The sequence below is a fragment of the Polypterus senegalus genome, chromosome 16 (assembly GCF_016835505.1).
Source record: "Polypterus senegalus isolate Bchr_013 chromosome 16, ASM1683550v1, whole genome shotgun sequence".
Taxonomy (NCBI): Eukaryota; Metazoa; Chordata; class Cladistia; order Polypteriformes; family Polypteridae; genus Polypterus; species Polypterus senegalus.
This window is the reverse complement of record NC_053169.1, coordinates 86,874,256-86,898,419: the sequence shown is the minus strand read 5'-3', so window position 1 is coordinate 86,898,419 and position 24,164 is coordinate 86,874,256. Positions and strand designations below refer to the sequence as shown.

The following is a 24,164-nucleotide window of genomic DNA, read 5'->3' as shown; positions in this document are numbered from 1 at the left end:
GCACGCCTGTGTGTGTGTGTCTTGTGCGTGCCTGTGTGTGTGTGTGTCCCGCGCGCGCCTGTGTGTGTGTGTGTGTCTGTCTCGTGCACGCCTGTTTGTGTGTGTGTCTGTCTCTCTCTCTGCACAGGGAATGCACAGGAAGAGACTGAACACGTGCTGTGTGGCCCCGCACATGCGCGCTTCACCAGAAGACACACACACGGACACCTGGACGCACACAGGGGTTTTATTAAAGAGGATATGTACATATGTGTATGTGTGTGTGTCTATATATGTATATACACACACATAAAGTAGATCTACTCTACAGTATATATATCAAATCTTAATCCTAAAAGTGCAACAATTTTAATCGGGCTTATTTTAAAACCTACATATATATGTTTGGTATCATTCTAACTTTAATGTGATGTTGTTGGATTTTCAGATTCTTATTCCATTTTTAAATTATAAACTAAAATATCAAGAAAGTTGTGGTTTTTATTTTTGATCAAGTAAACTTTCTTTCACAGGAGCAAACTATTAAAAAAATCATCTGTTTATAACCCCAATGTTTGTATATAGGTGATTTAGTTAGCTGAAGGCTGAAGTGCCGAATGTGCCAGGGTGGCTACAGTAGATATATATATATATATATATATATATATATATATATATATATATATATATATATATATATATATATATATATAAAATCAGTGGCTAGTCACATTTATTTAAAGATATTATTGGCTGACTTTTTATACTCAAGACTATTTGGCACCTTGATTTCTTCATTTCTTAATGTATTATTAGCTCTAATGTGTTTTGATTTATCTTGAAGTCTCTTTTGCAAAGCTGACCGCTTGCCTTTTTCTTTGGACTGAGCACAATTAATTGCATCTAACATTAACACATGTTATTATAAAATTAATACGTAAATCATGAGGAAAAATACACACTGAATCACACATTTAATGTAGAATCAACACAAAGGAATTTAACTATAATTAATGGCATAGTTTAAACTTAAACAAATAACCTTAAACCTGAACTTTTAACAAAATACTACTTGTTCAAATACAACCTGAATTTAAATGCCTCCCTAAAAGGCAAGTTGAAAAGAAGGCAATAAGAGAAAGAGGCCAATGTATTAATTATCAAATTGGCATAACATAATAATAATAATAATAATAATAATAATAATAATAAACCTTTCCCATGTGAGACACAAACATGTCAACGTAAAAAATAAATGATTGAAATGACTGCTGACTTTGCATGCACTGCTGAAGATTGATTAATTGAACGAATAGGCATCTCTTAAATGGGCATACATTAAAACTTCACAAATACAATCCTTAATTATTCATCACCTTCAATGGCTAGTTAATTATATTCTACACAAGTGTTTTTCAACTTATGCACCATGGAAATCACAGTGCAGTGCCTCTGGTCCTCTCTTTAGGTGGTTGAGACCTGTCGGAGGATGTGACTACCTGGAGAAGACAACATAAAAGCAGCTCTGTAATTTCTGTTTTGCACACAGTTTAGCATGTGTATAGATTTAATGCTTTTGTTGGTGATAGAATCGTGGTGTGCCCTTTGATTCTGTTGGGTTGCGAAAAGTGTCCCACCACAGAAAAATGATTGGAAAAATAATTCTACTTACACTTTTGCTACTGGCACAGTATAAAAGATCTCTATAGATGCTGTATCACTTGAAAACTCATACTGTGCATTACTTGGATGGTTATGTTGCATTTTCTGCATAAATTAGCAAAGATACTGCAAACTTGAACATGGGTAGGGATAATCATTACACTTCTGTTTTGTAGAATTTTGTCATTATAGTGGGCCTGTCAGCATGGTTAGCTGGCTGGCAGACCAGTGAGTTAAATACAGAGGTACTAGAGATTTATTTTGGTTTTAGTGCCACTCAAAGATAACTTATTTAGCACTTATGTGATATGGCTTTGATTTGATGTTCTTACTGAAACATGAAATGAAAAAAAAGAGAGAGAATGTAATTTCTACCTTCACAGCGTTTCTCTAGCATTGCACCTAGACTGCTAGTCACTGTGGCTGTGAGCGTAGGTGTTACAAAGCGGTCACAACAATAAATTTACAGGGACAAAACAACCCCAAAATGTTTAGTTCATTACATGGGTTGTGTAAATCTGCAGCCTGTAAACATCATTCCTGTTACCACACCCACCACATGACGAAACAGCTCGAGATCATGGTTGGCAAATCCCCCCAGGCAGTCACGCGGTCCAGTCCCACCCTCCAGAAATGACCTTCTATCTGCCGCAGCCAGGTGTTACATGGGTGTCCCCTTGGCCTGATCCAGCAGCTCGGGTCCTCAACATTGAGGATCCTGCGAGCCGGAATCGCGGCACAATGGCCGTAGTGCCGTAATTGACACTCCCTCACAATGCAGGTAATGTGCCTTATTCTGGATTCCATGAGCAACTGCTCATTAGACACAAAGTCTAACCAGCGGTACCCAAGAAATCTATAAGGAGACACAGTACCGAAGAAGTCCAGTCTTCATCTCGGATCACTGAATAGTTTCCGTGTCTCGCAACCATATAGCAAGACAGGAAGCAGCAGGACTCTAAAGACTTGGGCCTTCGTCCTTTTGCATAGATATCAGGAGCACCACACACCCCTTTCCAGCGAGCTCATGACCCCCCCATGCTCTCCTAATCTGTCTACTGATTTCATAGGGAGAGTCTCCAGAGATATGAATGTTGCTCCAGAGGTAAATAAACCTCTCGACATGGTTGGCATTCTCTCCACAGACACAATGCTGACGGCTGTGCCCAGGAGGTCATTGAAGGCCTGGTATTTGAATACTTCAACTAAACCAAGAATATTTTACACATGGACAATTGCATGTAGCATGTTCAAGAGTAAGGAGCTCCAGTGAACTAATAATGTTAGCCCCTTATAAAAAAACAAAACAACAACAACAAAAACACTATAAATATTGTATACAGATAAGTACTTAGAACATCTAATTCATCAAATGAACTGACGGCAGTATAACTGAATCTCATTGCCTTAGGAAATTTCCTGAGCGAAGCCTGTTAACACAGTTAGTTGCTTCATTTACATGAAAACAGATAATGAAGGCGGCTAATTGAGAAAAGTCTTAGACGCTGCAGCATCCCAATACAGGGAGCAAAAGACATCTAAGGTAAAAAAATGATGACGCAATGTGTCACAATGCATGCTAATGCTTAAATAGTATGTAAACTTCACCAAGATGTAAGAACTCTTTTTAAAGAAGATTGGGACATTTCTGCAAACAAATGTTATGTTTTGTAACCACAGAAGCTCTTCTTCCAGTCAAAACATGTTTTTGTGTTTAAGCTTTGGTCAAATGTCACATTATTTCCATCCATCCATCCATTATCCAACCCACTATATCTTAACTACAGGGTCAGGGGGGGTCTGCTGGAGCCAATCCCAGCCAACACAGGGCGCAAGGCAGGAAACAAACCCAGGGCAGGGCGCCAGTCCACAGCAGTACATTATTTCTCCTTTTTAAATTGCAGGTTTAAAATCTATTGTTAATGTACTCACAGCTTTATTTGTGATTAATTATTGACAACAAAGACAATAGTTATCAATGTGCTGTCAGATCTAGTGTGGCAACTTGTGGAAGTGACCCCAGCAAGGACAAGATATTTGTCATTGTAAATGGCAAAAGGGGCTGTCATCTGTCGCAGAGCTGACCTGCACTTGTTGTTACAGTGTCACCTTAACAACATGTCTTTAAACCGAATGAAAGAAAAGTAACACCGACACCGTTAAGTAAAATAATAGTGTTGAGATTTGAAGAGAGGTAGAAATTCATTTTTTGAGCAGCACTGATATTGCATTAATAAACAACTTAAAGCACAAAGGTTTATTTTTCAGAATTAATGACCTGCTACACTAATGTGTGTCATTTTAGTAATGATTAAAGACCAGATTAAGTAGTGATAAAAGGTTAAGCCAGGACTCGTTGCAACCAAAATAAAAAAAGGGGGGCTGAAATCTTCTTCAATGCTGTGTAATCAAATTCATTTTGATGTTAGATAACAAAATCATGGTGTTATAGGAATTACTGTTGCTGCTTTCCAGCTCCAGGAACTTTGCTTTGATTTCCAGACCAATTACTGACTGCGACATGTTTATTCCTACATTTCAACTGCTAACGTTAATGTTGCCTTGTTGTGAGTGACTTATGGTGAATGTCCCTTGGAAGTGACTGGCACCCTGTCCTTAGGCGACTCATGGCTTGTGTCTGTTGTGGCCAGGTTTGGCTCCAGCTTCCTACAATCTAATGCAATTAGCATGTTTAGATTAGGGAGATTGGCATCATGATGGTAGAGTAGTTTTGTGCTGCTACTTCACAGATCCAGGGACTGTGGTTAAATAAATTCTTAAATCTCTGTCTTCGTGACGATTGAATGTTTTTGTTACTATATGTGTTTGATTGGGCCCTGAAAATGAGTTTAGTGACAGATAATGCACTTTTGTTTTAAAAGGGAAACATTCAGAAGGTGTGTCACAAAACTGGTAGGTACTGAAGTCTAGAGTCACTCTTACACCCAGTCAGATTGACAAAAACGTGCCAAAAATTGCAGTCGTAACCAAACCGAACCTTAATTACAGTGATATGCTGATATCAGCACTTGTGAGTCGCATTGAATGTCAATCAGTAATAATATTGCTTGGATATTCTGCACCTACCGGGGCTTCTGTCCACATCCCTATAGGGTTATTGGTGATTTTCAACTGGTAAATTGTGATTAGTGTGCAAATGTGACCTGCAGGAGACTAGCATTGTGTCTAAGGTGATTCCAGCTTTGTCTCAAGTCTTGCTGTTACAGGCTCTGGCATAGTGCTGCTTCTTCCTAATATGAAAAAGTGGACTCAGAAAATGGACTGAAGGATAGATTTTAAAAAGCCTGAAACAAGTGCTAATCTTAATCTTAATTATGACTTGTGAAATGATATTGTATTAAGGCAAAACTGCCAACTTGCTCTGAACATTTTTACAATTAAATGAATTGTGTTTAGGTACTTTAGACTGGCAGAAGAGCTACTGTATGTTCACAGTTTACTGTCTGCTACATTGCTTAACACTTTGTTGATAGCTGTGGACCACCGAGGGCACATACAGCTAACCTAACCCGACACAGACAGGCAGACACCAGTTCCAGATCAGCGCACATGTTTTATTTACAGCTGGGGAGTGCTTTCCTCTGCTCCCCACAGCACACTTCTTCTCTCTTCTTTCTCTTCCTCTCTTTGTCCTTCCACCTCTACTCCACAGATGTAAATATACCCACATTACTTACATTTATTGTGGACCACCGGTGCAGCACACAACACACTTTATTTTCAGCTTCCTCACTTCCCACAGCACAGTACAAAGCACCAATAGCACCCAATTCACAGTCCTACCACCTCCAATCCTCCCTCACAAGCTTTGTCCTTCTTCCTCCCAACTCTGGCTTCCTGAATAGAGTGAGGCGACTCCTTTTATGATGGCCCTGGGAATGCTCCAGGTGGCTCATTAATCGGACCTGGAATCACTCCCAGGTGTGGTGACAGCCCAGTGTAGGGCTCTGCAGCTACCCCTGGTGGCCCCCATGGAACCGAATAGTGCTGTGCCCCAGCATACCCTGCGGGAATCCATAGTGCCACAGCCGTCCAGGAGATCTGCCCTCTAGTGTCCCAGGGAAGTTATTGCCCTGCCGATGCTCTCTCCCCTGGTCCTACCATGCAGGTAATTGTCGTGGACTTAGCATTTATATCTAACTTCATTTTCTGTCTACTGTCAGTATCAGATGAACTCCATGAAGTGTTTTATGTCCAAAGACTACTTTATTAGTTTTTGTGATATCGAGTTACTAGACATATTTCTTGTGTAAATATTAAAAAAAGTACCTTTTTTTTTTGGAGGAGTACGTAGTTTCAATGATTAGCATAGTTACATCACAGCTTCATGCGCATGGATTCAGTTCTGGATACCATCATATTCTTTAAGGAGCTTGAACTTTTTCTTTGGTTTTTCTTGGGTGTTGCAGTTTTTTCTCATGTGGAATTTAGATCAATTGATGGTAAATTGGACCAATAGAAATAAGTGTAGCTGTGCGCTACAGGCTGGCATCCCTAACTACTTTTTGCCTTTCACTGACTGCAATTAGTTTAGGCTCTGGTTTTCTGTGACTTGATTAGATTAAATTAGATTAGATTAGATCCGATAAACTTTATTAATCCCATGGGTGTAGTGAGAAGTCAAGCAAAATGACACTTTTTTATTGGCTAACTAAAAAGATTACAATATGCAAGGTTTCGAGGCAACTCAGGCCCCTTCTTCAGGCAAATTGCAGATCTTGATTACATCTTACCCAAAGAGAGGCCTGATCTGCTCCAAAAACTTGCATATTGTAAAATAAAAGTCATTTTGCTTGACTTCTCACTACATCCATAATGACTAACAAGGTACAACACCCTAGTACTACAGATTTAATCCCATCAGGAAATTCAGATGCATATATCAGGAGAAGCATAAAAAACAAGAATGCAGACTCACATGGCAAATAATACAGCCCATCAATCAATCACTTGATAAATAAATAAATACATAAATATATATTGTGCAGATATTTAAAAAAAAATGAGTACATTGTTATACTGGACAAAGCAGATTCACAAAATGGATACGTGAACAAAGGTTATACGGAACCTGGTGTGTTGTTTTTTCACAAGGGTTAAATAAAAATAAAACGCTCACTAATTGTTTTAACCTGTACCACAAACCTCATTTAGAAACATGTACTGTACTGCAGCCCATCTACAGACATTGGTGAAGACAAAACAATTAACAGAAGCAACCCTGACCATCTCCTTATGTGACAGTTAACTTGCAATGTTAAAGAAAGCTAAAGAAAGTATAATTGTGGATTTTTATCTTTTAAGAGTTAAAGCTTGTGTGAGATGACAAGTGGAGAACAAGGAGGTGCAGTGGTCAGCATCCTAGGTTCAAATCCTGCACCTGGTTGCAGTCTGTTTGGAATTTACTCTGTTTTCTTCTTGCATGTTAATTGGAAATTCTAAATTGATTCCATGTGAGTGTGGCCGAGTGCATGAGTGGTTCTGGCTCTGAAATAATGTCCTATCCAGGGTTTTCTTACTGCCTGGTTTTTAATTCTACTGTCTACACTAACCTAAAATGCATACGTTGGTTTGATAGGGCTGTTTTATTTGATGACAATACATAACATCATAACATTTCTCTCCTTCATCCTCAACAGGAACAGTTCAGAGAGACGGAAAGAGAAGTCTCGCGATGCTGCCCGTTGTCGGCGGAGCAAGGAGACGGAGGTTTTCTACGAACTGGCACACCAGCTGCCTCTGCCTCACAGCATCAGCTCCCACCTAGACAAAGCTTCCATCATGCGCCTGACCATCAGCTTTTTAAGGACTCGCAAGCTCCTGTCATCAAGTAAGCAACTCGCTTCTTTATCTCAAGTCTTAACCCCTGGAGGATGCACCCTGGGGAAAAAAAAAATGATTAGCAGAAGCACATTCATTCTCTGTCTTTTTTTGTAAGGTGTTCCCAAACCTGTTTGTGCTCCTCAGGTGCACCTGAGAACATTCCCGCGGAGCAGGTCTCTGCTGGGCCCATCAAGACCTGTCGCCAGGTGCTTATCACTTGTCAGTGTGCTTATTTTTTCATTTCCCTCACTTTGCTACTCTTTTCAAGGTTTATGTTGCTAGGCAATCTCGCCATTAAGGACTTAATTAATTATTTGGTTGCTGACAGTCGGACATAAAGCCCAAGGCACACCCTCCAGCACTGACAGCAGTGAAAACAATAACCCTTACATTTTTTATTTGTGTCATTTGTGCTAGAGGACATTTGAATGCTTTAAAAATTGAGGTTCGCTCTGTCCCTCAGCCACATTGTGTCTTTCCCTTCTGAAAGGCTTTTCCTATTATCCCTGGTTGACAATATTTATAAAATTATGGGAACTATAACATTATATTGGACAGCTGCCAGACTTTCATCGACACATGCTTCTTGCAAACACTTCATTTTTTTTCCTTTTTACAGCCTGTAAACCTGCTCCTGCTACGCAAAGTTATTAGTTCTGCTCTGATACAGAAGCGAGTGTATTGACTTTGTTGTGTTAATCTGTGACCAGTGTGTCACTTCTGAGTGAAATTCAGTTTCCATCACACCTCCAAGTGACACTTGTGCTTGATCTTCACACCTACAAGTTAGCTGTTCTCCTCTTCCTCCTCCTCCTCAGGTACCTTCTCACTCTTTCAATAGCTGTTGAGTGCCTCGACTCAGCTTGAGATAGCATCTGAGACCTGGTAATCCATCAACTGTGGGATACCACTTTCCAAAAATGATTCTTATCTCCTGAGAGTTCAGCCTGATAATAACTAGCCTTAATCATGGTAGCGCCATAATGTACCCCACTAAACTCTTCCTTCGACTCTGCCTAAGGGGCATTCTTCCATAATGACTTTGTATTAGTAGCTGACCTCTAACCCTGGCTAGAGAGGATCATGGGAAGTGATATGATAAAGACTTGTTTTGCATACTATTTTCCCACCAGAAGGACTAAAGTTTATGCCAGGACAATCAGCACAATTAAGTGCAGCCTTGGTTCTGAAAATACATGTCGTTAGGAACATTAAGATTTCCTTTGAAGAAGACACAGACAAACGTTAAATCAAAAAATAAGCATTTCAAAGAATAGGTCACTCTTATTTCCAAGCTGAAAAATAAAAGGAAGACTAACCACATTTAAAAAAGGCTGTACAGCTAAAAGATATCTGTAACATTTTTTTTTGAGCATGGAAATAACCTTTACCTGGTTTTTTAATTTTACAGACTAGGGGGCTTTGCCCTGTGCTTGCTTCACGTGCCAACCCCCCTGCCGATGCTACACGCCAGCAACTTCACGTCTCTGCTGCACATGTATATGGATTTCACTTTCACCAAACAACAAAACTTTTAATTCTCATGGATAGGCCCCTTCTTTGTGAAGAGACACTGCTTTTCACTGATGGCAACACAAATGAGATGATCTACAAGTCTCCGAATTAAAGTTTAAAGCCAAACAATATCTACATACTTCTGTCATATCACCTATGTCCATATATTCGATTTCTTTTCGCTTTTACCTTTTTATCAATATCACATTGAATTTTGATTCCGTGTTTGGAATTACATCGTGAATATGCAACGTATAACTGCCCGTGAGTGAATATCGTTTCTTTCTCTCTACAAGAAATGTGTCTGACAATAGCATTCACACAAATGAGAAATGATTGAACCGTGTCCATGGTTATGTGGGCAGGACTTTCCCAAATCTCTTTGCATAAGCTCTTGTCTCGCTGGGTTTGAAATGTTCTCTCGCAGGATTTCACTTTCACCAATCAACAAATCTTTTAATTCTCACAGATACGCCTTTTCATTGGGAAGAAACACTACTTTTCCTGGATGGTAACACGAATTAGACGATCTACAAGTCTCTGACTTAAAGTTTAAATCCGAACAATATATTCAAACTCTTTTTGCTGTTCCATTATTTCACTGAGTAATAATTTCCATTTGTTTGCGCTAATGCGATCTTTACTATCACTTTTTTGAGACTCTCGAATTTTCGTACTTACATTATCTCTAACCTACTCTGCATGTGTACTGTGCCAACATTTCTTTACGACGTTCTACTTTGTCATCTACTCTTTGTCTTTTATTTCTGGCCCCGGGTGTGGTTTCTCTTGGCACAAAGGCTCGTCTCGCGGGACATGAAAATGTCTCTCTGAGAAAATCACGTCTCGTCTCCTCCCAAGATTTTTTTTTTATAATAGAGAGATATAGTCCTTCAGTAACTATTTCAAGCTGTTTCAAGTAATAATCGGCCGTCTCTCAGTCCTGATCTTTTAATTTACTGATATATAATATTTAGTTGTTTGTCTTTTTTTTCTTTCTTTCTTTTTTGGTTCTTGTCAGCTCTCCCTTTAGCAGATTGGTACTTCATTTTGAAATGTGATTTTGGGGGTTTCGGTGCATGGTTACATCTCTCTGTCTTTCGTACTAAATGAAAAATCTTGGGGTCGTTTAGGAGCTATTTTAGAAAAACCAGGCAAAAACCAGTCACTCACAATTGTATCTGTAGTACTTGGAGAGACTTATAATAAGTTCACACATACAGGATATGCTGGATTCTTTACAGCTGGGCACTGATATGGGCACAAAAGAAGAAAGGTGAACAGTGCTACCTCTTTGCTAGGTATTTACGTTGTGATAATTAAGAGTTCAAGACATTATAAAGGTTTGGGGCAGCCACCCGTATATTGTTTTTCCCAGCTGCAAAAGGGTTTTTCGTATCAAAAGCACGATGAGCATATCACAGAGTCCAAAACAGAACTCACTATAGTAGCCCAAGATGGAGGCTTTAAAGGTCTGGAGAGGAAATGGTGTCATCAGAATGGCCAGAGCCAGAAGTGACATCAGCAAAGGGGCCGGCTTCGGAAGTGATGTCAGCAAAGGGGCCGGCTTCAGAAGTGACGTCTTCTGAGGCGCCGGAGCCTTGCAGGATTTCCCGGGAAAGGTCTGTAGGGATCTGAGAAAGACAGTCAGCGCACTCCGCTGCCTCCCGGTCAGATGTTTTATTACACTTACTCAGACCCTTTAGCTGCCTCCTACTCGCATGTGTATGACAATGTCTTCAATATGAAGTACTTTGTACCAGCCTTTTCTTTGTTTTCAACTTAAAGTGAAGTAATGAGGTGAGCAGGTTGGTAGCCATACCTGAAGAACACAAGATACAGAACAGTTATGTACCACTGACCAATTCAAGTACAAACCTTGAGGATACACAAATGCCTTGTAGTAACTTCACTAGGCTCACCCGCCTTTTAAGGCGACCAGCTTTTACTGTATGTTGACCACTTCTTAAGGCAATTCAATATGTAGATCAATTATGATATTTTATACAAACTAATCAATTTGGTTATATTGCATTTGAGTGGTATTACTTTAATACTCGTAGTTTCTGTTATTTTTGTGATGAAATGTAAACTTTTTTCTATATTGAGGTCGCCCTTTTGAACCCCCCTGATATTTACTACGCGGTGAGGCATTTGTACTCCATCAACATTAATTATTTCCAGAGACATAATTTTGTCTATATTTCCAGCGCATCGCGCCCAAAAGCAAAGGAACGATGGGAGCACCAGAACTCTGCTCACATCATGTCGCCTGCACGCAAGCTGCAAGTAGTAAGTCTGTGATAAGCGGAATACCGCTATGCTTTCCACTCACGGGACGGAAGGACAATCCCGACCGCTTTTATATAGTAAGAAAGAAGAAGAAGATAAAGCATTGTCTGGAATAGAAAGTCATCTTTTACCTTGAAAAACGAAACTACAAATCACATCGTGCATTGCAAAATGGACGGGGCGTGTGTGAAACTCCGCGCTGCGTAGCACTCACGGGACGGAAGGACAATCCCGACCGCTTTTATATAGAAGGATGCTTTGCTGTGAGCCACACAGTGAAAAGTTAAGCAAAATTACATCTTTTATTGGCTAACTAGAAAGATTATAATGTGCAAGCTTTCGAGGCAACTCAGGCCCCTTCTTCAGGCAAGATGTAATCTAAAGAAGGGACCTGAGTTGCCTTGAAAGCTTGCATATTGTAATTTTCCTAGTTAGCCAATAAAAGATGTCATTTTGCTTGACTTCTTGCTACATTTGTAATGGCAACATCCTACTACTCATTTGAACCACACAAAAATCTTTTTGTTTCGTTAATCAGTGATTTTAATGTGGACGTTCCATATTAGTACTTATTTGTTCACTGCTTTGTATGCTTTGTTTCCCTTTTCTTCATTTCATACAATGTCCTGCAACTGATAACAGTGACTAGTTTGTGATTAGTTAGTAGAAAAACAAAAATAAAACATCTACCATGTTTTACTACACTGCCATCTCATCCAGGTACGGTAAAAGCCGTTTGTCTAATGCTACCATGAATGGCCCTGGCTACCTGTAACTGTGAACTTGATTAAGAGGGTTTGAGAAAGGATCGGACATTTTAAGATAAAACATGAGAAATCTTTTTACTGCTTGTTTGGGAATGCTTCCAGGTACAGATTTCTATCTATTCACTATAATTATTAAATCTAGCTGTCTCGGAGTGGGGGTGGCACTGTGGCGCAGTGGTAGCGCTGCTGTCTTACAGTTAGGAGGCTTGGGTTCGCTTCCCGGGTCCTCCCTGTGTGGAGATTGCATGTTCTCCCCGTGTCTGCATGGGTTTCCTCCGGGTGCTCCGGTTTCCAGTCCAAAGATATGCAGGTTAGGTGCATTAGCGATCCTAAATTGTCCCTAATGTGTGCTTGGTGTGTGTGTGTGTCCTGCATTGGGCTGGTGCCCTGCCCGAGATTTGTTCCTGCCTTGTGCCCTGTGCTGACTGGGATTGGCTCCTGTGACCCTGTGTTATGATATAGCAGGTTGGACAATGACTGACTGTCTCGGAGTATCTGATGTGCTATTTTTAAATAGACCAATGAATGTATTGCATTAGAAAGCATTTTTCTGCATAGATTGCCTTAAATTTTTGGAGTAGCCACCTCTTTTCAGAGTGTTCATAAACGTTTTACTTAAGTTCTGGGTGACTTGAATGTGATGTCCATTATTTATTCACAATGCACAGTGTGTCATTCTGAAGTATCCCTCTCACTGGTTGATTTCCCATAAGTGAGGATATCATTCCTCCCCCACACTATGCAACTGTTCAATTCCACCCGGGGGAGTAAACATTAACATTATACAAAGTTATTGTCTGTTATACCTTCATTGTTATCACTCTTTAATTTAATATTGTTTTTTTATCAGTATGCTGCTGCTGGAGTATGAAACTTTTCTCTTGGGAATAATAAAGTATCTATCTATCTATCTATCTATCTATCTATCTATCTATCTATCTATCTATCTATCTATCTATCTATCTATCTATCTATCTATCTATCTATCATATAGTGCCTTTCATTACTATCTATCTATCTATCTATCTATCTATCTATCTATCTATCTATCTATCTATCTATCTATCTATCTATCTATTTCCAGTATATAAGTCACCATAGGCTCCCCCTATAGGCTGAGAAGTCCTCCTTGTGTCTGATTCATTGCTGTATGTTATTTGAGAGTGGAACACCTACAGTCAACAATCCTGTAGCTGGGGCATTTATGTGGGTAAGAGTCCTCATCTAATCTTTGGTTTGACATTGTCTCAGGCCAGTAGGGGGCCTACTTCAATTTGGGCTTTTTATCTACTATTCCAGGCTGTCGTCAAGTGGCCTGATTGCTGTGGGACCCGCCCCAGCTCTCCACACTGCCAAGTCAAAACACTTGGCTTCCCTGGCGCCACTTTCCCTTGTTTTTTCCGTCCTGTGTGTAAACAAGAGTTCATCGCACCTGTCCATTGCACAGTGCTTGTCTACTTCCTTTCGTCTAACAACCGAAAAGAGAAAGCAGCTGGTTAGTCCGAGAAAATAAATAAGTAGGAGTATCCATCTTCATTAGATAAGCAGTGTTTATTTAAATGTGAGGGGTTTGGGGGATGTGTAGTGGTAGTTGCTTACAGCTGTTTTATGTCCTACTTCTTCTTTAACCCAAAAATAATCAGAACACTTTGTTTTAGCCTGGCAGACAAATCCCAGCATTAAATGGTTTAATTCTTGAATTTATTCACTTTTTTTGCAGAAGAGCTTAACATTTTAACCAGTTGTTAGCAGTCAGTTTAAATTGGACAAGCTCCAAATTAAAATGCGTTAATAGCTGTGTGCACGATGGCAGATGTTTTAGGCTCCTCATCCTAAGAGAATCTAACGTTGAAATAATGCAGTTTAATTGGAATTAACACAAAATGAAGATTCCGTGAGAAATCTTTTACACTTCATGCTGACTGCAGTGTACAACATCTAACTGGAATACTACTGTGTTGCATCCTTTTATGAACCATTATATGAAGACACCTTTTAATTTGAATTGTTGTGTAAAGCTAAAGCCTAAGTTAGCATCACTGGACACAAATCAGGGAGCAATCCTGGTTGATGAAACTGTGGTTCTGCAGTCTCAGCACTCTAAAGACTCAGTTCAATTCTCATTCTGGTTTCTGTGGCATTTTCACTTTTCCCCACATGTTCAAGTGCCCATTGTTCTTTGCACATCTCAAGAATGAGTAGGTTAGGTTAATTGGTGGCTTGGAATTGTCCCACTATATATGTATGCATGAATGCAGTTTGTGATCACCCAGTATACCCAGTACCCTGCTGGTATTGACTGTAAGTTTAGGCGGTTGGCCTAAAATAGAAAACAAAGGTTCACAATGTGATGGAATAAATTTTTTTATACTAGCCAACCCGCGGCGTAGCATACGCCGCATAATCAGGCCGCTGTTTAAATGATTTTTAAGCACAGAGGAAAAAATAAACATTTGAAAAATCCGTAATTTAATAAACCACCAAGAAAAGTAACATTGCAACAATGCACGCTACGAACCAACATACAATTGTCCGTGACTGAAAACCGGAGGAGCGCCGTCACGCCTTCTCCTTCCAAAGCGAATGACGGGTTGAACGGCACTCGTTCAGTACGCACTGGCCACTTATGTGCCCGCCCCCAAATCCCTACCTGAGTCGTTGTCGTCTTTGTACAGTCCAGATGCACCTGTGACTCACGTAGACTTTTCATTGCTCTGTGTGGTTTTGGCTGCCTTTCTATATATAATCCACCAAGACAACCGACCACGATAGTAGCGAGGTAGGAGGGGGGTGTGTACAAAGTGCAGGAGCATCTAAGAAGACGCATGTTTGTCGCAGATGCGAATTGCTGTATGTAGTGTGTAAAACAGTTTGCCAGGGTGCACGCGGTCGTGAGTCGTAACCGAAAACTCGTTTTTTAAAGACTGCTTACTTTATTGTGTTTTAACCTCAGTTGTAAAGGAATGTTTTAAGGATCCCATGGGATACCCCTCGCAAACCGTTTTACACGCTGCATATGGCGATTCACCTCTGCGAGAAACATGCCTCTATTAACAGTCAGCGTGGGTCGGAGCTGCATGTTGCCTCTACGACAGACGAATATAAATGACGCCATTTTTTCTGTGTCGTCGCGTCTGAGTTGGTGGGCGTGACTCTGCGAGTTGTCGTCATATCCAATGGTCTTGGAGTTGGTGGGCGTGGCTCCTTCCTGCGTGCGCCATAGGTGTCTAACTTGTCGGCGGCTTAGTGAATCCACGCCCCATCCGGCGTGCTTTCCATGGTCGTCTTGCCTTAGTGAATTATATATATAGATTCCTTAAGTAAGTTGTACAAATCTGTTGTCATCAAAACAAGTATGTACAGTATATTGAAATAGTGGTTTAAGCAGTTATTTGTTCAGAACAGAGCACAACTCAACAGTGACAGAAGGAAATAAATATAAAAAAAATGATTTAAAGGCTTTTTTAAAGAATGTGCTTGTAGCACACATTGAAACACGAAGGTGACTTTTCATCTTTGGTAAAAGACGTAAGCTTGCTATATTAAAGACACTGCGCTGTATGGTGTATTCTCAAGAGGTGTTTGTTCATAGTGTTGAAAGAGTATTTATATAACTTTGTACCGCCAGTCACAAGAATTAGGAACTGAACCCATGTTTTTAGAATTATGTTAGTTATTTCACTATTTTTCATTGCATACATTTTTTGAAACCAGCTTACAGCTAATTTTGAGTCTTAAGTATCCAGAGCCCATCATGGGACCATCAGACTCATAGCAAGAACTAGCAGACAATGTGTGCTTCGCTGCAGTCGCTGTAGTTGGAATAATTATGTATCTACATGCGACTTGTAGAGCTTCTTTATATACAACATTTTTAGTTTGTCCTCCTGGAGCCAAAATATATAAATTTTCTCTATGACTAATTCGTGAACATGCTACATAAAAAATAGAAACGGGAAAAATGGCAACACCGCCGGGAACAACAGTAAATGAGATAAAGTAAAAGTCTACCAAACACTAAATGAGATAAAGTAAAAAAAGGGCAACACCGCTGGGAACAACAGTAAAAAACAACGGTAAATGAGATAAAGTAAAAGTCTACTAAACACTAAAGTACAAAAACGAAGTAGAACGTAACAGTAAACCGCAACACCACCAGGAACACCGGCACGCCGCGTCTACTAAACACTAAGAAACACTAAGTAGAAACACTAAAGGAAAAAATACTATTCAGTAAGTACTGCGTCTAGTAAACAGTAAATCAGTAAAGGAGAGACGACTAAACACTAAGGAAAAAGAACGGCAAGACCGCGTCAGCAGCGGAGCTCAGCTCGGAGTGAAATGATGTGAATGGAATGACGTGAATGGGAGGGGAGATGATCACGTGACTCCCCCACTCGCCTTAACTCTCCATCCCTCCACAAACACACAAACACAATCTCTCAGATCCCAACTCTCTTTTATATGTATAGATAAGCATCTGATGGGACCAGCAGATCCTCACAAGGTGCACTCATCTAAACAACCACAGTCACTTACACCAGGCCAATTTAAAGTCACGGATCAATCAAACGAATCAGATGTGGGGGAAAAGTGAAGTACCCAGGGAAAAGCCATACAGAAACGGTAGGAATGTGACAACTCCACATAGACGGAGTCCAGTCTGGGATTTGAATTCTGGGCACATGGGGCAGCAAAGCAAACCTCTGGGTTAAACCTACTTGTGGACCAAGTTGCATGGTCTGTCTGGCCATGCCAAGGAAAGCCAAAGAGAGAGAAAGAGAGAGACACCAAACAGGAATTTCTGCACTGCAGTGAACCTTACTGTAGCTTAGGGTTCTAAGAAATACTTAATATCTGTACCCTTTTGGTCAAATTTGAAAAAGTTTGCTTTTTCTAGCTACCTGTTACTTTATTTTCTGCTTTTCAAGACCTTCATTATTAACATTCACTTCTTTCTATCTTTCCTTTGGGTGATAATAATATATGCCCATTACAATGCCTTTTGCAAGGAATAATTTAACTCAAAATGACCACATGCCTAGGACTTAACAAGAACGGCAGCCATGCAGTTAGATCTTTACAATCATCCAGGGTGGCTTTCACATACCATGATTTTTTTTGTTTTTTTGTTTAAATGACCCTTTGTATCATCACATGCACGTCTGTTTGAGTAATGACAAAGATTTATCTAACTTGATCCCTAGCAGTAATGTCATCATGGCAGCATTTGACAGACCTGCCTCTGCTCACACATTGATCTGCCCTGCTGTCCCGCCTCAGATGTCTATATAGAGAATTTTTAATGTAATAGCATTGGTATCCCAAGAGATGACACATTAGCTGAGCCCTTTTACATGGCACATCGGCATCAGAATTTTTAAAACAATATGTTTTCACATTTTGAATCCTGGTGAACACAAGCAACAACAAACAGAGACTCGCTGTACATGTAGTTTGATTTCTGGGCCAGTTCAAAAACTAGCACATATTAGCCCAACTCCATACTCTCCTCATTGGGATGATTGTCGAGTCTTCCAACTCTGGAAAGGAAGTGTGCCTTCTCCTTTGTGAGGAGCTTTCTCACCGTGAACATAACATGAGGCCATAGTCTAAACACTCTTTGAGGAAAATGACCAGAGTGCAGTACACTTTCAGGTTAGATGTTGTCCGATCTCTTGAGCACAGTGGGTTCTGCGTGTCACCATTGGTGAAACTGACCGCCTGAAGTTTTTTTACACTCATTGTAGTCTAAAACAACAGATTTATAGCAGCGCTACTCAAATTGTGCTTTTGGTTGCCGACACTAGATTTCCGAGCCGCAACAATACGGTCTGGCCTAATGTCTGTTTGTGCTTGTTGACCTGCTATATATTGTTAGAATCCCAGCTGGCAAGCAGCCAGTTACAGACATTTCAAATAACCTTTTATTTAGAGTGCGCAGGGTCAGGCTTGAAAGGAAACAGTCGGCCTCAACGGGAAATTTGTTCCCAGGACATCAGTAAAGGGTATGTCCTGTAGCTTGGGATTAATCAAAGCTTGTTTACTGAGGCTATTTTGGTCTTTAAATGAAACAAAAATCTGCATAAACAATGCAGAGAATGTTAAGCAAAGGATTGAATCCTTTTACATAATGTACTCTCATAGAGAAAGACATAAATCAAATATTCAACGAATGTCTCTAACCAGCTCATTTTTCACCGCAAAGGATTATTACTCGGTCAATGTACAGATGACTGCGCTCCGACTTGCGTTTTTATTTTTCAAAAAGAGGTGCTCCATTTGAAACACCTTTCTCAGGGTTGATTTCAGGATCGCTTTCTGAGTCCTTTTATCTGCTTTGGGCAGATAATCTTGGTGTCTGCGTGAATTGTTATTTTTTTCTCACAGAGGCTCAACTCTTCCAATGGTAAAGGCCTAAGGCTCCCTGGAGGATAGGAGACCCATCAAGTTTAAAATCCTTCTAGTATATTGTGTTTGGAAGACTATTAGTAGTTTCCCCCACTGCATCTTTACTGATTACTAGCTGTACATCCATTACACACAAGGAAAACATGCAAAGTTTGAAACATGAAAGGGATCAGCGATAGCATTTTCATTCCAGTGTGTTAAAGAACAACAACAAGCCTTGAGGTGCACTAATGCATAAAGGCTTAAAGAGATTGTTTCCAGCTTATATTAATTGTCCATGTGCAAGTAATTTCTTGCACCCCGAATAAACTGGACTGAGGCACACATAGAGAAGCAGATCAATTAGCCTGTAAGTATTTTAGTTCAGAGCAACTCCTGATGAAATTATTCGGTGCTGGGGTCGGGGTACGGTTATGGAGGAAAGATTGCATTATACGCAGAGAGACTAAAAGGGGAACACAGCTTATTTATTTCCCATCTGATTCTTAGGCTACGTCCACACTATTAAAAATCTCAAAAATAGCATTTTTAAATGCAAATGATCTCCATCCACACTAAAATGACCAAAAACACATTTCACATAGACGTTTGCCTACACTAAGCACATGTATATCGGTGGAAAATCCGGACACGGCATTTATCACAAAACAGTAGCAAATAGTAAATTTTTTGCCTTTTGCAGATGTATGAAGCATTCAAACAGTACAAAGTGCAATTTAGATGCATACAGGTAAGTAACACAACAAGCACTATGGAAAGCAACTCTTCTGTGTCCACTGTGTTCAAATATTGCTTTCTTCCATGAAGGCTGACCAATCAGTTACGATGTAATGAGCAGGAAGGGCTACGTAACAAACACAAATTAATCAGAGCACCATTAGAGTCTGTGTTTTTTGAGAATCGGTGTTTTTCACCCATCCACACAACAATTTTGAGGCTGTTTTTTTCAGGAGTGTACAGCTCTTTTGAGTGTTTTCAAATGTTTATGGTTTTGAGGATTGAAAACTCCAGGGTGGTGTGGACAAAAATGCAGACTAGTGTCTGCGTTTTGAAATGAAATGTAGTAGTGAGGACGGGTCTTAGAGCTTACTGTGTAAAAATACATACGATTAGAATTTTATCCTTTGACTGAGGACAGTGTAGTCTAAACTTTACGGACAGCATTTATTTACAGTGTATATTTACATGAGTTTTGACTGCCCTTTATACAATGGATAAAATGTCAAATAATAAAATAAAAATGAGAAAAGTCTATATAAGTCCCTTATTAGAGGCTTATCATTTATACTGTATGCAAAGAAAAATGCAGGAAGGATTAACTGTGACAGTTTTCTCCACAATATGTGGTATAATTATAACAAGCCTTTCAGTACCATATTTTGAAAAGGATTAGCCTAATTATGCCCAACTTACATATCAAATCAATGTGCTGATACTTATAAAGAGATCACCATCTAAAAAATGAATGCATATGATCTTGTGTTTTTCTTCCCTCTGCACATCCTTTTATATTGCTAAAACTAATTTCGTGTAATATAATATAATATCCGCCCTGTGACCCTGTAGTTAGGATATAGCAGGTTGGATAATGGATGGATGGATAATATAATATAATATAATATAATATAATATAATATAATATAATATAATATAATATAATATAATATAATATAATATAATATAATATTACTAGCCGTCTCCTACGGCTCCACCCATGTAGAAGTGAAACAGGACAGTGAGGAAGTGCCTGCCTAATTCTGACGACACTCTTCCCCCTCCCTTCAGCCCACAGCCTCTGTCTCAGATTAGCGTGAATATATCGCTCCTGCAAGCGAATTAAGATTCTTAGCGCGATGAGAGAAGTCGCAAAATCAACCGGAATATTCAAGCAAATTCTACAAATAACCCCAATCTAAATCCGTTATGGAGTTCAGTCGTTCGCTAGCTAAGTGGAGGTAAGGTACACCCCAAGGCTGGGGAGTGAGTGAGGAGGTCCCCACCCCCCTTCCCTTGGTCCGCTGCATCTCTCTCAGATTCGCGCAAATAAATCTGTACATCAAGTGAACTATGATACTTAGCACAATGAGAGAAGTCGCATAATCAACCGGAATGTTCAAGCAAATTCTAGAAATAAACCCGATGTAAATCTGTTAAGTAGTTCGCTCGTTTACTTGCTAAGTGGGGGTAAGAATCGCCCCGAGGCTGGAGTGTGAGTGAGGATTGCCCCATCCCCCTCCCTTCGGTCTGTTGTGTCTCTCTTGGATTTGTGCAAATAAATCTGTGCCGCAAGTGAACTATGATACTTAGTACAATAAGAGAAGTCGCAAAATCAACCAGAATGTTCAAGCAAATTCTACAAATAAACCCGATCTAAATCCATTATGGAGTTCACTTGTTCGCTAGCTAAGTGGAGGTAAGGTACACCCCGAGGCTGGCATGTGAGTGAGGAGGTCCCCGCCCCCCTTCCCTTGGCCCGCTGCATCTCTCTCGGATTTGCACAAATAAATCTGTACATCAAGTGAACTATGATACTTAGCACAATGAGAGAAGTCACATAATCAACCGGAATGTTCAAGCAAATTCTAGAAATAAACACGAGCTAAATCTGTTAAGTAGTTCTCTCGTACGCTTGCTAAATGGGGGTAAGATACGCCCCGAGGCTGGAGTGTGAGTGAGGATTGCCCCATCCCCCTCCCTTCGGTCCGTGTCTCTCTTGGATTTGTGCAAATAAATCTGTACCACAAGTGAACTATAATACTTAGTGTGATGAGAAAATTTGCAATATCAACCAGAATGTTCAAGCAAATTATAGAAAAAACCCAATCTAAATCTGCTAAGTAGTTCTCTCATGAAAAGCAGACAGACAGGCAGACAGATGCTAGATTTTTAATATATTATATTATATTATATTATATTATATTATATTATATTATATTATATTATATTATATTATATTATATTATCCATCCATCCATTTTCTAACCCGCTGAATCGAACACAGGGTCACGGGGTCTGCTGGAGCCAATCCCAGCCAACACAGGGCACAAGGCAGGAAACAATCCTGGGCAGGCGCCAACCCACCGCAGATATTATATTATATTATATTATATTATATTATATTATATTATATTATATTATATTATATTATATTATATTATATTATATTATATTATATTATATTATATTATCACCATTGCTGAAAAATTAAATCAAATAAAAACACACTTATTTTAAATTTACTTGAAGTCTTGAACCTTGATGAACCCTTGGGTCTCCAGGGCGAGAATGGAGAAATAATACGCTGAATGTTTTCCATGAAAATCAAGGAGGGTATTATTAAGCTGTGTTTTAGAGTAACAGAGATGATCAAGGGCTTTAGGGTTGAACCCTAAATCAGTGTACCACTTTATTGAAGAGCCAAATTTGTAATTGGGACAGGAGGATTCTTTGTAAGGGAAAATAAAACACCCTCAGGAGTGGAGGGAATGGGGATTGCTGTGTGATAAGACAGAGGAATGCTTGCCGGTGTACGGTGTTACCATATTCTTGACATTAAAGTAATTGTTGGTTTGGCCTCCTACTCAGCCTGAAATTGCCAGGTAAAAATACCTTTTCTTATAAAGAGTGATGGCAAGAGAGCAACATCCATTGTCAAATGAATAGGCAACAGTCTAAAAAAGGTTTGGGGCAGCCTCCCATATACTTGAAACCTGGCTGCAAAATAGTAAGTTAATTGCACGATTGTGTACAGAGTAGAGTCCAGAACAGAGCTGATTTGAAGGAGGTAAAGATGGCGGTTTTATGGAAAGGCAGAGGAAGTGACGTCATTGGGTCAGGACCGGAAGTGACATCATCGGGTTGGGGGCCAGAAATGACATACTTGGGTTGGAAGTGACATCATCGGGTTTGGGACAGAAAGTGATATCATCATGGTCAGGAGGAATTTCCCATAAATGGTCTGCAGAGCAAAGAGAAAAAGTATTAGTTCACTCTGCAACCCCCTGGTCTGGTGTGGAATTACCCTCATTTGAACTCTTTAGCTGCCTTTCATGCGCACGTGTGTGACACTATACATTCTCACACCTGCTTAATTTAGGCTCTTAGGGCCTGGAGCCTCTCCCAGCAGGACTGAGTGTAAAGTTGGATGCGGAACAAACTTGAACTGGGGAACAGCACACACGCCTACACTCATTCACAACACATTCAATGGTACAGTTTAGTGTCACCAGTTAAGCTAACTTGAACGTCTTCGGAGACGAGTGAAGAAAACCCACAAAGACATGGAACTTACCAACTCTACTCTGACACTGACTGTGTGGGAGACTTGAATCCAAAATATTGGATTTGCGAGCTGGCAGTAACTACTACACCACTGTGTCACCCAGGAGGAGAACTTTAATATTATATTTGTCCAGTCTGCCTCATGTGATAGTTTCCATATTCTTTTCTTTCAGCTATACCAAGCAGCGACAGCGGAAGTGACAAATATATTGACAGCTTATACCTAAAGACTCTGGATGGATTCATCGCTGTGGTGACACAAGATGGGGATATGATCTTCTTGTCAGAAAACATAAACAAATTTATGGGCCTCACACAGGTAGGTGGACGGTAGAACTTGTGCATATTTTGGTGCATATTTTAAACCCTTCATGGCTTCATATTCAGCACTAGACGATCATTCAGAAACACTCATGTGCTTTTAGCAAATGATTTTGGACAGTATTGATGTGAATGCTGGTGCTTATGGGCTGAAACTCCAGCCATGTCATGTTTACTGTGAGCTCCTCATTGGAAAAGAGCCAGGTGGTGTTCATATCTAAATCAAAGGGCCTTGCAGTAAAAACAATGCCTCTGTATTGTGTGTGTCTGGAGTATGAGGGGCTCAGTCCACAAAGGAGTGAATGTTCATGGTATTCTATAGAAGAGCTCACACCACTTGGATCATATGTACCACCTAAGAACTTTCCAAAGTTTAATCTCAGTTCTTCACTTTGTAAAAGTAAAAATATACCACCGATTATTAGTTGTCACAGTTAGCTCTTGGTTATAAGTTAGACTGACAAAAAACATCTAACCATCAGTATAACATACAATACACAGTTGATAAAAAAATAAAGACATAAACTAGGAATATTTGAATCATGTCTCTTGTGATTAGGAATAATTTCATAAAAATCAAAAACTTTACATTCATTAAACAAAGAATAAGGCATTTGGCTGTGAACACTTAAGGAAAGAAAAATAGCTGACCGTGCCTATAAAGTGTTGGCAAAATTTGTGACCTAACATGTTTCTTCTTTTGAACGTTCACAGCAACCGCTGGTTCCTATTTAATGTATTAAAAATTTAGAAAGAAATCTATTACAATATTACTGCTAGTCCTGTATAAAAATCTTAAAATATTTATTTAATTTGTGTTTCTATTTTTTCTCGACCTGGCTGGACTGTCTTAGCTCTGTCTGCTTGGTTATATTTATTTTTACATTATTATTCCTTTTCAGTTTATTTCGGCACCGACAAGCAAAATATGACACATATTGTAATCTAGACATTTACATTTTGCTGTCTTTTAAACCTGCTGGCGTCTGAACTGAAGGTACTGGTTTTAAGTAGCATCATCATTTACAGTATATTTTCACCTTGTTGCAAGTTCCAAGTGTTTGGTAGTTTTGGATTTCTGAGGAATATAAA

The 24,164-nt window shown here is 39.7% G+C and overlaps 1 protein-coding gene across 1 annotated transcript in view; it reads left to right on the top strand.

The window, feature by feature from the left end:
- The window catches only part of LOC120516603 (endothelial PAS domain-containing protein 1-like), a 130,450-nt gene that overhangs the window by 48,474 nt on the left and 57,812 nt on the right, over positions 1 to 24,164 (top strand). Inside the window, exons 2-3 of the mRNA XM_039738391.1 lie at positions 7,302 to 7,492; positions 22,925 to 23,070. Coding sequence (XP_039594325.1) covers positions 7,302 to 7,492; positions 22,925 to 23,070 — 337 coding nt within the window. The remainder of the gene's footprint in view (positions 1 to 7,301; positions 7,493 to 22,924; positions 23,071 to 24,164) is intronic.